The 15,024-nt window shown below is 41.5% G+C and overlaps 1 protein-coding gene across 1 annotated transcript; it reads left to right on the forward strand.

The window, feature by feature from the left end:
- Positions 1 to 6,569: 6,569 nt before the first annotated feature.
- LOC100012510 (olfactory receptor 10T2-like) lies at positions 6,570 to 7,539 on the forward strand. Its single transcript, XM_001366798.3, has one exon. It carries the CDS (start codon positions 6,592 to 6,594, stop codon positions 7,537 to 7,539), a length of 948 nt encoding a protein of 315 aa, XP_001366835.3. The 5' UTR covers positions 6,570 to 6,591.
- The last annotated feature ends 7,485 nt before the right edge of the window (positions 7,540 to 15,024 follow it).

Below are 15,024 nucleotides of genomic sequence, written 5' to 3' on the forward strand. Positions count from 1 at the left end.
TTTCTTGTACCTATAGAATTTGACATAGCTTTTTCATACCTAGTTGTTAGTGTATAATATTCAATGTGACAATAACTCAGGTTCCTGATTAAAGATTTCCTAGTGTCTTTTCCCTGATCTCTCATCCTTTCTTGAGAGTAACATCAGTGTCATCTGTCCATTAACTATGTCTGTGCAGCATTTTCTGCTTAGCACCTTATTTTTGTTGTCAGAAGTATCAGATCTATGCTATGAATGAAAGTTTTCTATCTCCTACTCTTTGGAGAGTCATACCAATGTCTATACCCTTGTTGATAACAGCATTTCTTACAATACAAGTGGTAGATTTACAATGCATACAATATACATTCCTTTTGACAGTATCATATACAAAATACAGGGTATACATTAGTAGCTAGACAATTTGTAGCTAATTCATCTCAATCCCATAGCAAAGTCTTTGGAGTGTGGGACACATCTGGTGTCTTGTACAGAAATGAGTGTGTCTTTCAGTCCTTCTGAGTTAGCATACTTGATGTTGCTCTGGGTACCACATCTCAATGGATGTCAGCATGACAAGTGTTCATTAGTGGTCTAATAGCAAATGTCTCTAATAGTGTAATGTCATTGTTCTGGAGTGATATTAGTTACCAAAAGAAGTGTCCCTCCAGCGTGCCTGGATTGTGGCTGGCATGTAGATAGTTGATGCCATCACCTTCCGTCTGCTTCTCTTCCTGGTCTGTATCAGCTGGCATGAAGCATGATGTGGGTGACCAGATGTTTTCATTATCTGTGAACATACAAACAAGACCTCGACCCAACATTATCATCCCCTTGGGTCCCTTATAGTCTTAATATCTCGATGATATTCAACCCAATTCAGGTATCTCACACAATGTGATCTTTATCATTACATTCAATATTGATTATTACAAAGCTTTAACTTATATTCCTTCTGGGGTGTAGAAGAGATAGATGATTAGTGATACCATATCCACCTCTTTCCTTATGAAAGTGGAACAGTCACAGCTAAACAAAATTGACTTCTAGATAAGTCTGATTCTATGTTGTTTGCAAATATAATGTACCCTTTAAGACAATAATCATAATTACATTTTGGATAATAATACCCATTTGTGCTGCAAGTGGACAGCATTCCTTATACTGTCATAACATTCCCAATTATACCCTTTTGATATTTGATCAAATTTGGCTAACATGGAACAATTCCAATAAAATGATTTCAAGTTACATATTGTACCAGTACCATTCAAAATTTTCAGGCATGTAATAGTTAGATCTCTTACCAAATACCCATATATTCATAGAACAGAATATCTGTCCATGACTTCATGTATCTGAGAAAGTAAACAGAAAACCTCGACCCCAAATGAAAGCCTCATTGGGTCTCAGAGAGTTAGAAAGTGACAGAACATATATACTTTCAGTTTTTGAACCTTGGGGCTCATGAATTCCTTTGATCTCTATCTACCATAGCTTGCATGTAAGCCATGAGCTATGCAATTTAGCCCTTGCATTGCTGTTAAAAGCCCTGCTATTCCAAGCTGTGTGGAATAGATAGTAGTGTACCGTTATCTGTAATCACTTTGCTTACTTCTTCATTTGAGCTTGAACCCTAAACCAGGAGAGTAAGTATCTCCCATCACTTTTCACAGCTCAACCTTTGTGCCAGGAGCATGCTGAAATGCACCTTTTGCTCCAAAATATACAGTGGATATCTATCAGAGGTGAAATTAACCCACAACAGTTTGCATTGATAAGCAATATCACCTGCTTAGAAAATTGTTAATAATTCCTCCATAGTTAAAATTAGAAAGCCTTATAAATTCCTTTAAATCATATTCCAATTCATGCTTATTATATCTCAGTATTAAATTTTTCTTCTAGCCAATTACAGCATTAGTGATAAAACTTGCAACCTCAGTTGCTCTGATGCTCTCTTCCACGTGGCTCAAGCCACGTGACCGGTAGAGAAAAAAATTCAAGCTGCTTCAGATTTAAGCCCAAACCTTAAAATTTTCTGTTTGCACTTTAATTACCTCGTGCTTTATACCAATATTTCTCTACAAATAAAACATTTCTAGTCCTGATATTCTGTGGCATATAACAAAAGTCAGAGAAAGATTTTTAATTCCCCTTTTTTGACTTCCTTTATCAAAATATAAGCAGACATTCCTTTATAATTTTGCCTGTATCCAACCTAAATTAAAACGATTCAAATTCCCAGATCTCACTTCACTGTGCTTCTTATCATTTGCAATCACCCAGGTAAAGCCTGCCTTTACCTGGCTGGACCTCAAACAAAAGAGTTCCTAGGACCTTTTTCAAATGCTAACTGAGTGCAGAGGCAGAATGGCAATATATCTTTTTACAACTTAGGCTGTTCCGAATTTAACCTAATTCAGGATTATTACCTTGAATCATTAATTTTGCTGAGACCTACCTGTTTATTAGAAAAAGTTTTTTGTTTTTTTATCCCTTTTTCCAAGTGATTCTGATCCTTTAAGTGCCCTGCTTTGAGTCAAAGCAATTACTTCCTGATAAGCCTTTCAAATGCATCCCAGGAATCTGCCTGTGAAGATTAGCTTGCTCCTTGCTTCTTGTCTGTTAGCCTTTCCCACTAGGGCTAAACTGACTGTTTTTGCCTATGAATAGCAGCCTGGCTCTCCGAGCTTTTGTCTTAGGAGCCGGTAAATTTGACTTTGCACTTTCCTGATGAAATCTTAACTCCTGCTTTTTCTTTTCCCAGTTGCTCCTTTCGAAATCCACTATGCTCTAGCAACTGTTTGTTTCAGACTGAGAGTTCTCAAGTTCTCAATTGCCCCTAGTGAGGGTTTTGCTAGGTCAAATTTTCTTTTTTCTTCCCCTCCCCCTCAGACCGTGTTTCTTAACCTCCGGAGATCCAGGTTGGGGAGAGGAGGCCTCAGCACAGCATTGTACTAGCAGGCGGAGGCGTGGGAGGACGGGGGGGGGGGGTGCCAAGGGGTCCGGCTGTTTGCCCCCAGCGGTGGTGGGGGCTCGTTGGTCTAGGGTGAGTGACTTCTAATCCCATGCCTGCCGCCCTCTTTTTAAAATCCCCAAAATGCTGGAGGACCAGGTCGATAGGCTGGCTTTGAGAGTTTCCTATTCTTGTTTAGTGAAAGTAGTAAGAAAAATGAGAAGGCAGATAAGGAGAGAAAGGAAGGTAAGAGATATAAGGCCACGCGTGGTGAAAAAGAATTCAAGGGGACCGTCAGCCGAGTGAGTGTTCCTGCGGGGGGGGGGATAGCCCAAACAAATTAAGGTTAAATTTGGGCTTTCCCATGTGCCAGCGACTGAGTGAGGCGTCCCTCAGTCCATGCGCCGGCATACTACAACGAGTGGGACTCAAACCCACGAGTGGGACTCAAACCCACCGAACAACAAGTGGGACCCTAACCCACCTAACAGCAAGTGGGACTTTAACCCACTGAAAGACTGTGGCCTCAGGACTCGAACCTGGGGCCAGTACCTGCAGGATTTTGTGGGGTATGTGTTGGGGGGGGAAGGGCGCCTCTTCCCGTATCCAACACCCCGTTTATCGTAGTGTCGAGCTGAGACTCAAACTCAGGACACTACGAAAGGACTCGAACCTAGATTTGGTAGAAACCGAAACTAGCGGGTAGGGTTGGGAGGGGGTAGCGGGGAGGGTGAATGGGATGGCATTCGCTTCCTCGGTTTCCCGGCTGGGCCCCTGCTGGGGAGACAGAACCACGGTACCGCCAAGTCCACACTCAGAAACAGGTCTGGAGTTCAACCGAGTCGCGGGCAAGCCCTCACCCCGGAACGGGATAGACCCGTGACGCTTAGGACAGGTGTGTCGTATAAACCCCGACCTGGAGCACAATGTGCAACCCTTTGCCTGTATGCGTTTCACGGGGTTTTCCTCCAGCCATAAAGTATGCCACGCTCTCTCATTCACTCACACACTCAAGCCCAGAACCCCGCAGTTTCGGTTTCAAAAAAGCCAATAGGGGTCCCGGAGGCTTACCTGCTCGGCGTAGGTCTCCTGCTCTCCGTCTGTGGTTCCTGGACTCCCTCGGGACGAGCCCCCATATGTTAGGGTCTGTTTAGGGGCCAAAGGAACAGAACAGATGCTGCAATCAGCACAGAGAGGTGGTTTATTGTAACTCACTTCACACGCGTGGGGAGGAGCTCAAAGGGGGTTCCCCCACCCCCAGCAAACTTTAAGGCAGGCTTATATACCCTTGGAGCTCACCGAGGGTCCATATGGTTATCACACGGGGTGGGGTGGTCAATGTGGCTATCATTCAGGGTGGAGAGGCCAATGTGGCTATCATTCAGGGTGGAGAGGTCAATGTGGCTATCCCCCAGGATTCGTTGGCCTAGGAAGGGTGCTTATCTACACCAGGTTCGTTGGCCTAGTTCCCTTTCAAGAGAAACTTTAGATTTGGATGTTTGGGGTTTGAGATACTTGCGGGGGGGGCATCCAGGGAGAGATGTCCTAAGGTAGCTGGAGATATATGTCTGAAGGTAAACTTTAGAGTTGTAAGTAACCTAGAGGCCATGTAGTGTAAGCCTTTGTTCTTATAGATGAGATGGTGGATCAATGGCTAGACCACTGGTCTTAGAATTTGAAAGACTTAAAATCAAATGTAGTCTCAGATACTTAGTAGCTATTTGACCTTAGGCAAATCATTTAAACTCATCTGCCTCAGTTTCTTCAATTGTAAAATGTTGATGATAACAGTACTTACTTTCCAGAACTGTTATGAAGATTAAATGAGAAAGTGTTTATAAAGTGCTTAGCATAGTATCTGGCACATAGTAGGAACTTAATAAATGCTTATTTCCTTCTTTTCTTACAGATGAGAAAACAGACCTTGAGAGGTTGAAATGTATATAAGGTACAGCTAGGATAAAGCCTGGATTTAAACCAGGTCTCCTGACTTTTAGTCCAAAGTGCTTTTATGCTGTTTGGCTATTTCTGAAATACAGAAGTTACAATTCAGAACAAGAACAAGTGTGTGAGAGACCTTTGGTCTTGTACTTTTTTTTTTTGAAAATTTTATTTAATTAGTTAATTTAGAATATTTTTCCATGGTTCCATGATTTATGTTCTTTCCCTCCCCTCCCCCAACCTTTCCTGTAGCCAATGAGCAATTCCACTGGGTTTTACATTTGCCCTTGATCAGAACCTAAATTTCCATATTATTGATATTTGCACTAGGGTGATCCTTAGAGTCTGCATCCCCAGTCATATCTGTAGAGTCCAATAAGCGGATCTACAAGGAGGGGGTTGTTCTTTGTGATAGGGACGAGGAGAAGTAGGGAATCAAGGAACCAGGGTGAAGAATGACAGACACAGACAAGTCGGTATTTGAATAGGGCAGGCAACCCCTATGATTTTCCCCTTGGGAGGAAAATATGAAGATCAATGGAATACAAGGTAGAGGAGAAGATTAAGGTAGAGAATGCAAGCCACAAAGGCCATAGCCTCGGGGGAGGAGAGGCTTTAGAGAGAGAGAGAGAGAGAGACAGAGAGATTCCTAGAACAGATTGGAGATCCAAGAGGAAGTCCAGAAGGGTCTATCATAAGGTTGCCTTTGCTTTTATTGTTGAGGAAGAAAGGAGGTGTTTCCAATCAGGTAGCAATCACATCACAGAGCATAGACAATTAAGACTGGGTGGCAGGGTAGAGGGAACACCTTTGGGCCTGTAGATTACAACCAGGCTTTCTCAAGGGAATGCTGGGAATATGTTAATGAGTTTGTCCCAGGCAAGGGCCACATGGCCAGGCCAAGGTTACATTCACAAACAGCATTGTTATAACCTTATGCTTGGAGACACAGTAGCCATACAGTCATTTATATTTCATAGATGTGAATATGCTTGGAATGCTACAATATCCCCATCAATCCATGTGATCAAGAAGTTGTTTTTCTTCTGTGTTTCTGCTCCCACAGTTCTTCCTTTGAATGTGGATATCATCTTTCTAAGTCCCTCAGAATTGTCCTGGATCATTGCATTGCTGCTAGTAGAGAAGTCCATTAAATTCAATTGTACCACAGTGTATCAGTCTCTGTGTACAATGTTCTCCTGATTCTGCTCCTTTTGCTCTGCATCAATTCCTGGAAGTTGTTCTAGTTCACATGGAATTCCTCCAGTTCATTATTCCTTTGAGCACAATAGTATTCCATCATTAACATATACTACAATTTGTTCAGCCATTCCCCAATTGAAGGGCATCCCCTCATTTGCCAATTTTTTCCCACCACAAAGAGCACGTTGGCCTTGTACTTTTGCCTTTTGTTGTTAGTCCAACTCTTTGTGACCCCATTTGGGTTTTTTTTTGGCAGAGATCCTGGAGTGGTTTGCCATTTCCTTCTCCAGTTCATTTTACAGATGAAGGAACTGAAGCAGATCTAAGTCTAAGTCAAGGAATGATGAGGCTAAAGTTAACCGGACAATTAACAAGAGCAAAATAAGATAGAGGTAGTAAAAATGGACAATCGAGTGGGAAACCAAGATCTACTGAGGCAAACTTTTATTCTAGAAAATGGCTGATGTTAGAATCTCCTTTATGTTCTATCTCTTTTTTAGGTTCCTGGGATGAAATTGGGAAATGAGACATGGATAGTGAAGGAATTTGTGCTTGTGGGGTTCTCCAACTTTCCAGATCTGAAGCCCACTCTTTTCTCTCTCTTTCTGCTCATGTATCTAATCACTCTCAGTGGCAACATCACTATTATTACCATCATCTACCTGGATCACACCCTCCATACTCCCATGTATTGCTTCTTAGGGGTTCTGTCCCTCTCAGAGACTTGCTACACATTAGTCACCATCCCCAACATGTTGGTGCATCTGCTAATGGAGAATCAGGTCATTTCTATTTCTAGTTGCCGGGCCCAGATGTTCTTTTTTCTGGGTCTAGGCTGTAGTCATTGTTTCCTCCTCACCCTAATGGGCTATGATCGGTATGTGGCCATCTGCCATCCACTCCGTTATCCAATGATCATGAATCCTTCAGTTTGCATCCGTCTGGGAGCCTTGGTTTTCTGCTCTGGGTTTCTGGTGGCCATCATTGAGACTTGTCTCATATTCTCCTCCTCCTTTTGTAATGACAACCGAGTGGAACACTTCTTCTGTGACATTGCACCTGTTCTCAAGCTTAGTTGTACTCAGAGCATAGCCAAGGCCCTGGCTATCTTCTTCCTCAGTGTGATTGTGGTACTGGTCTCCTTTCTTCTCATTCTGCTCTCATATGCCTTCATTGTGGCTGCCATCTTGAGGATCCCCTCTGCCGAAGGACGGCGCAAAGCCTTCTCTACATGTGCGTCTCACCTTACTGTGGTAATTGTGCACTTTGGCTGTGCCTCCATTATTTATCTGAGACCAGAGTCAGGAAGCAACCCAGAGAAGGATCGGATGGTGGCTGTTTTCTACACAGTGGTCACTCCACTACTCAACCCTGTGGTGTATACCCTACGCAACAAGGAGGTGAGAGTTGCACTAAAGAGAACCCTGGGACGCAGACTGAGGACCCAGAGTCTCTAGTGATAGGATAAGGCTAGAAAAAGTGAAAGAGCAGCACTGTAGCTTCAAAAGGGACCCAGATGTCCAAATTCAGTTGTGCTGACATCTTCAGTTGTTTCAATGCTTCAAAGTCATAACTCAGTCCATTTAACTGGAGACTAGTCTGGTTGTGCTTCTCAATTGCCTGGCTCTAAACTTTCCCACATCTTCCTCTCTATACCTCCAGAATGCCTTCCTCAATAGATCACCCACTTGCATACTCTACTTCTGCATCCAAGTTTCTTCAATTAATTGGCTTTATGACCAGAAAGTGACTTTGTGGAAGGAGCATGGAAATCATTAATATCTTATGGCCCTCTCTGCTTTCTTGCTATTCTTCTAGTGGCTAGGCAGAAGAACTACTTATGATCCAGGCTGGTGATGCTCCATGCCAGGCAATTCAGAAGCCCCTTGGAAGTAGGAAAAGCATTTCTTTACCAGCTCTGTAAAAATCAAATTATATCTCTAATAATAAAAATATTATATTTTATGAGGTTTATTAAGGATCATTAGAAATCAAGGAATAAAGAAGATACAAAATAAAAACCACACGCCCATGGCTGACTAGCCCATTTAAAATCCCCACACTTAGCTTACCACTATACTTGCTACATCATTGCAAAGGAAGAGCATTTGGGAGGCATTACTGCCAGTTAAATACCAATTGTGATCTCGCCAACATGGAGACTCAGGAGAGATTATAGGGAATTCTGGGAAATACCAAGGACTTCTGGGGAATGAAGCCTAGGGTTCAAAATCTCCATTTATACAGCTCTAATTCAATGACTATGCAGATAAATACAATAGAGTTTTAATTCACTTCAACTTTTCCCCTCCACAGAACACACCAAGAAAAAAAGACTGAACAAATTCAGTTAATGTTTAAAAATTTTCTTTTAGTACTTAGAAAAGGATCTCAGATGTTTCTGTTCATTTTCAGACCTTCCTTGAGAGGTGATGAATGACTTGAGTATGTTATAGCACAAAAAGCCTCTTTCAGCTTTGGGAGGCTGTAAAAAATAGACTGGAATACAGGACTACAATCCCCATGAGCCTTTGCTCCACTTCCCCAGGATGCCTTGTAATCTCACGTGGGCCGAGATGGAGAAGGCATTTAAGATGATTCAAAGGCTTTTGAGGGAGCTTGGCTCTTTTTGGACTTCCGTTTTGGAGCAGACACGGCTCTTTCCATAATGTAGGTGAGGTCTAGGCCTCTGGCCTAGACACGTGTTTTTTCTTATCCTGTATTTTCTTTTAATCCTTAACTTTAATAAACCTCTAAAAAATATAATACTCCTTGCAGAGAGAAACTAATTTCTACCTGCCTCAGTCTCCCCATCTCCCCTAAATTTTAATCTTTACAAGGCATGGTCGAATCATTTATCCTCCTTTGAGGGTAATTTCCTTCCAGACAGTTCAAATCCTTCCTTATATAAAAGGTCGTTCTTCCCCACCCCCATTTGTTGGTGCCTTCCTCTCCCCAATTATCTCCTATATCCAGCACATATATTTTGTATATGTATAGTTATTTATATATTTCTTCCTCCATTACAATGTTTGTTCCCTGAGGTCAAATACTATTTTTTTTGCCTCTCTTTGTATGCCCAGTGCCTAGCACAGTGCATGGCACCTAGTAGGTGCCTAATAAATGCTTGTTGATTGACTGCCTATGAGGAAGTAGTACCCTTTCAGCTGAATTCATAAATTCCCTAACTTCATGACCAATGAACTTGGGCATGGGGGTGATGATGGGACCAAGAAGTAATACTCAGCTAAGTACAGGCCTGACAGAAGCCATGCATCATCCCACAGAGACTTCATGCCACATTGGGGAGCAGAACCAGCAGGCACAGAGTGTTGCCATCACCAAAAGACCATCAAGGACCCTGAGGTGTTGAGGCGAGATTTACCCCTCAACCTTAGTCATATATGTTTTCTATGTATATGCCTTTCCAGGAATATTGTTCCTGCTCATACATGCTCCCTAAATGTGTGATACTCCTCGCACAAGCCATGGCCACATGTGTTTCCTACAGATATACCTCTATGCATGTTCTTTGCATGTATCTACCCTTCTCATGTATGTTACATGTAGAATGCAAACTCTTTGGTGCTGGGGGCCATCAGTCCACGACACCTTGACAGAGTCATGCGTGGTAGCTGGGGAGACCACAGAGTGGTCCTTGGCGAGATGTGACTGCCCACTCTATCCCCCTTGCATGACTTCTTTCATCAATGCCCCTTACCTATGAATTGACATGATTATTATTCCCCCTAGTCTCAAAAGAAATAATGCAAGAGCAAAACACCTGTACCCTAATTTTCCAAAACATCACCAAAAGATCAGACCCTTAACCCCAATCCCAAAAAGACTATCATGGATTAACTTTTACTTAGGTACTTAATTCCCAGCAAAACCGCAGCTAGAGGCCAAGCTCAAAACTTTCTCATGAAGCCAGCACACAAATCAATCATAGAGGCCCAAGCGATAAGTACAAGTACATCAAGCTTCAGTATGCCTCAGTGAATCAGTAACTCCCTAGAAGCCACTAGTCTAAATTTGAATTGTGTTCCCAGACCCCTCAGCCTCGATGATATGATTATTGAATTGTCTTCTAAGAACTGCTGATTAATTATTCCATTTTATTAAAAGTAATTCATAATTTTCCTTGTTTGTAAGCTCAAAACTTTTCACAGGGTAATGAGAAAATTAAGCCACCTGTGATGAAATCATTTATCTTGTGTGCAACCTTTATTCTGTCTTAAATCACAATACAAAAATATGGAATGTTAATCAAGTGATTTGTTAAAAGTTAATGTATCACTTTTCCAACTATCTCTCTTTGATTTTGTATACCTGCATGCCAAGAATATGGATATAAAAAGAAATCCCAAGTCTGGGAATGTTGGAGCAGCTCAGAGATGTAAAGCAGTCCCATGGCCGTTATGATTAAGCTGTCTTCCATTTGTTATTTATTTTATTTTATTTCATTTATTTTGACTGTTCACCACCTACCAGGAACCCTGGAGTTGCTAGTGAGGCTGGACCTTGACCATGGCACCTTGGGTTGGGACTGTCTTGTCTTTTAGCATTTCACCCATATTGTCCAGCACATAGTGAGAACTCTGCTACTTTTCTTATTATGCTATTTGATTAAAATCCTTTTAATTTTTCTTGAATCTACCTTATTGACCAGGGCAAGGTCACCTCCCAGGACCGCCGTTTTTTTTAATTAAAATTTTTATTGAACAATTTTATTTAATTAATTAATTTAGAATATTTTCCCATGGTTACATGATTTATGTTCTTTCCCTCCCCTCCTCTCACCCCCCCCCCCCCCCCATAGCTGATGCACAATTCCACTGGGCTTTACATGTGTCATTGATCAAGACCTATTTCCATATTATTAATACTTGCACTAGGATGATTGTTTAGGGTCTACATCCTCAATCATGTCCCCATCAACCCATGTGATCAAGCAGTTACTTTTCTTCTGGGTTTCTACTCCCACAGTTCTTCCTCTGGATGTGGATAGTGTTCTTTCTCATAAGTCCCTTAGAATTCCAGGACCTCCATTTTGAAAAGGGATCCAGACCAACTATTTTTCTTTCTCTAGGCTTTGCTACCATTCTCCCAGCATCCTTTCCAGCTCCCTTTTAAGTATTAAGTATTCCCACTAGAATGTAAACTCTTTGTGTTTTCTTTTTTGCTTGTTTTTGTTTTTAACAAAAAAGAGACTTTCTTTTTTCTTATATTTATATTTCCAGCTTTAGCACCATGCTTGGCACACAGGACATAATAAATGGTTGTTGACTTGACTTCTTGATGATTCGTGCAATAGTATCCCATTTCAAAGCACAGAGAAGAAGTTTCTAAGCAAACCCTTACCTTTTGTCTTAGAATCCGTACTTAGTATCAGTTCCAAGTCAGCAGAGGGGTAAGAGTCAGGCAATTGGAATTAAGTGACTTTCCCAGGGTCACACAGCTGGGAAGTATCTGAGAGGATATTTGAACTCAGGACTCCAGGTCTGGCTCTCTATCCACGGAGCCACCCAGCTGCCCCAATAAATGTTTACTGATGAATGCTTTGAGAGCCGTTAGAAGCCCCCCAGTGGTTTGCAGAACACTGTCATTAGAAGAGTATCTATCACGCAAAATTCCTTAACGCACGGAAAGACTGAATTATCTTGCACAGAGTTTCTCTGCTCTAGACTAAATTATCCTCCACCTTTCCACTTTCCCCCTTGTAGACAGTAAATGTCTCGGCTCTTTTTCCTTAGAGACCCAAAAATGACGACTTGCTGGTGTTCATCCGCCTCTCCTTAAAGGGCGGAAGGCGCAGTCTCGGGCACTCGAAGACGAAGCAGTTGCGTCAGGTGGGGTGTGAGGCCAGGTAGGAGTCACGTCCCGTGCGGGGGACGTCCGCACCTGCCTGTCTCCCCACACTTAGCCAAGTGAGATGATGGAAGCACCGGGAGCTTACAACACAGCTGAAAAGGAGACCTGGCAGAGCGCTGCAGGCGCCCTCAGCTGGCAGGTCTTCAGCCGCTCCAAAAGTGGTCACATTTTACACCTTCGAGTAATGACTTTCACATCCATTGCCTCATTAGATGCTCACAAAAACCTGAGGAGGAGGAAACTGAGGTTCCCAGAGATCATCCCCTGCCCAAGGTTTGTTTCAGAGCAGAGCCTAAATTAGAGCCCAACTCGCCATTCTAAGGCAGCGAGTGCTTTTTGTATCTTCTTGCCTCAAATCACTATTTTAGGAGCTAGCTGTATGGCTCAGTGGATAGGGAGCCAAGTCTAGAATTAGGAGTCCAGACACTTCCCAGTTCCCACTTAACCCACTTTAGCCCTCACTGCTCTTCTGCCTCAGAACCAATACACTGTATGGATTCTAAGATGAAAGGTGAGGGTTTAAAAAAACAAAACAAAACTTGCCATCTTATTTGTAATAGATTAGTTAATCAACAAAGATGGGCCAAGATTAGTGCTAAGTCCTGGGGGTATAAACAAAAGTAAAAAACAATTGTGGTTAAGTGAACTTCACTTGGGACAAGTTTCTCTTTCCTTACTTTCTCATTTTCCTCTTCTATAAAACAAAAGAGTTGGGTTAGGTGATTTCTAAACTCCCTTTAGTAGTCTAAATTTCCACATCTAGGCTGGACCTTTCTCTTCCTTTAACAGACTATCTGAAAAGTCAGACCTGAGTTCATAAATGATAGTGCCATAGATATGGAAGAACCTCTGAGAATACCTAGTTTATACCTTCCCAAATCATACATCTCATCCATAATGGCTAAGTCGGAAGTGTTCCAGTTTAAATATTATTATCATTACCCCTCAGGATAACCCATTTCACTTTTGGACATTTCCAATTGTTTATAATAATACTAAAATTAATACTAAAAGTAAAAAATTGTACATAGTCATTTAAGATTTGCAAAGTCTTTTACGTATATTATCTTTTTTTTAAAAACCCTTACCTTCTGTCCTATAATTGATACTAATATGAGTCTCAAGGCAGAAGAGTGGTAAGGGCTAGGCAATTGGGGGTAAGTGACTTGCCCAGTGTCTCAGAGGAAGTGTCTGAGACCAAATTTGAATACAGGCCTTCCCATTTTGAGATTTGGTGTTCTATCCACTGAGCCACCTCACTACCCCTTAGACATACATTATTGCCAAATAATTTTTTCCTTTCACTGAACCAAAAACTTGATGAGCTGATTCTGCTTTCTGAGAGGAGGAAGAACAAGAATTCCTACTTCACTGGCCAGTTCAAATATCTGAAGGCAGTGATCATGGTATTTTCTCACCCAGGTTTATATATTAAGTAAACCTACGTATTTGGATTTAGAAATCTACAATGATCATTTGTTACTAGTAAGAGTGATGAAGAGATAAAGGGCAGAGGTGAGGGGAAGAAGAATTCAGACACATGGAAAAGAAGGAATGAAAATGAAAGATAGAAAGAAAAAACAGGAAAAAGAAAAAGAGAGAAAGAGGAAGAAGAAAAACTTTCCAATAGTAATTCTGGAAACATTTAATCTGGAAATATGGTTGAGCATTTGAGATGGCATCAAACTGGGCACTGGAAGGGAGAGTTCAACCCAGTATTTATAATTACATTTCTAGAGCCCCAGTGATCCATTATTTCTTTTACTATCTCATAATTCATTCTGATTAAAATATCCAATGCATGGTATATTCCTCTCTTGTTACACAACAACAATTCAATTAAACAAACAAGTTAAGCCCCTACTATGTGCAAGATAGGGAAAAGTTCTGTCCTCATAGAATTTTCCTTGGAGGAAAGGATATATAACATGTGTACTGGTAAGTAGAAGACAAGTGTGATAGGGGTGAAAGAGACATCCAGACAAAGTATTCTAGGGAAATCTGAGGAGGGAGAGAACACATTCAGCCAAGGGAATTAGAGAAGGTTTCATGGAAGATGTGACTTCTGAGCTGAACTTAAAAAAAAAAAGATTCTGTTGGATGAAAGTAAGGAAAAAATGGGTTACAGGCATGAGAAACATCTTATGTGAATAGAAAGAGATGTATGTCCAATTTAGGGAAAAGCTGGGAAAATAGTTTGGAGTACAGCATGAAATAAGTGTAACTCATGTTTTAGTCTTTTTTCCCCTTTCTCTTGAGATTTCCTGGATTGGGGGGGGGGTAAGAAATGTAGGAATTGAAGGGTTTTGTATCTTACGTGAGGCTGGAAAAAAGTAGCTTGGAGTCAGGTTGGGAAGGGCAATCAATAGGCTAAGGGGTTAATCTTGAGGCAAGAAAGTGATATGTTACATATCCTCAAGTGTCTTCATTGGCTCCCCATTGTCTATCTATCCTTGGTCTGGCATTCAGGAGCATAGAGACTGTTCTTAGATGTTTTAGCCTTATTATCCATTACTCTCTACCATTGTAGCTACAGTGACCTCTTACTCATTTCACAGGTGTTTTATTTGATGTCTTACTCCATGCCTTGCTTAGGCTGCTTTTTCTATCTACTGTTTTGGCTTGTTGAAATACTACTTAGCTTGGAATTCTCATTTCAAAAGTCAGCCCCTTCATAAAATCTTTCCTGACTCTCCCAAGCAGACACGTTGACTTCATACTTTGAACACCTTAAATTTTGTATCTTTGTAAACGATGACACGCAAACTGATTGGCCAGTAGCCCAGGATGAGAGTGCTGGAGTGGGGTTCGTTTGGGCATGTTGAGACCTGGCGGAGACTAAAGCCAGCTTGTTGCCAAGGAGGTCAATCTGAGAGAGTAAAGAAGAGAGGAGGCTGGGATATGTGAAAAGGAAATCACTTTTAAAGACTGATATATATTAATTTTAAGGTCGCCAAGGAATTCAGCTATGTAATTCCTAAATGAAAACTCAAGTCAACAGTCAACCTTTTATGGAGTTTTAATTACAAACAGGAGGAAGAAAAGTATGAGAGAGAGAGAGAGAGAGA

Source organism: Monodelphis domestica, chromosome 3, assembly GCF_027887165.1.
Source record: "Monodelphis domestica isolate mMonDom1 chromosome 3, mMonDom1.pri, whole genome shotgun sequence".
NCBI classification, from domain to species: domain Eukaryota; kingdom Metazoa; phylum Chordata; class Mammalia; order Didelphimorphia; family Didelphidae; genus Monodelphis; species Monodelphis domestica.

Excerpts from the sequence above, each read along its gene's own strand:
- LOC100012510 (XM_001366798.3), top strand. The coding sequence starts at position 6,592 with ATGAAATTGGGAAATGAGACATGGATAGTGAAGGAATTTGTGCTTGTG.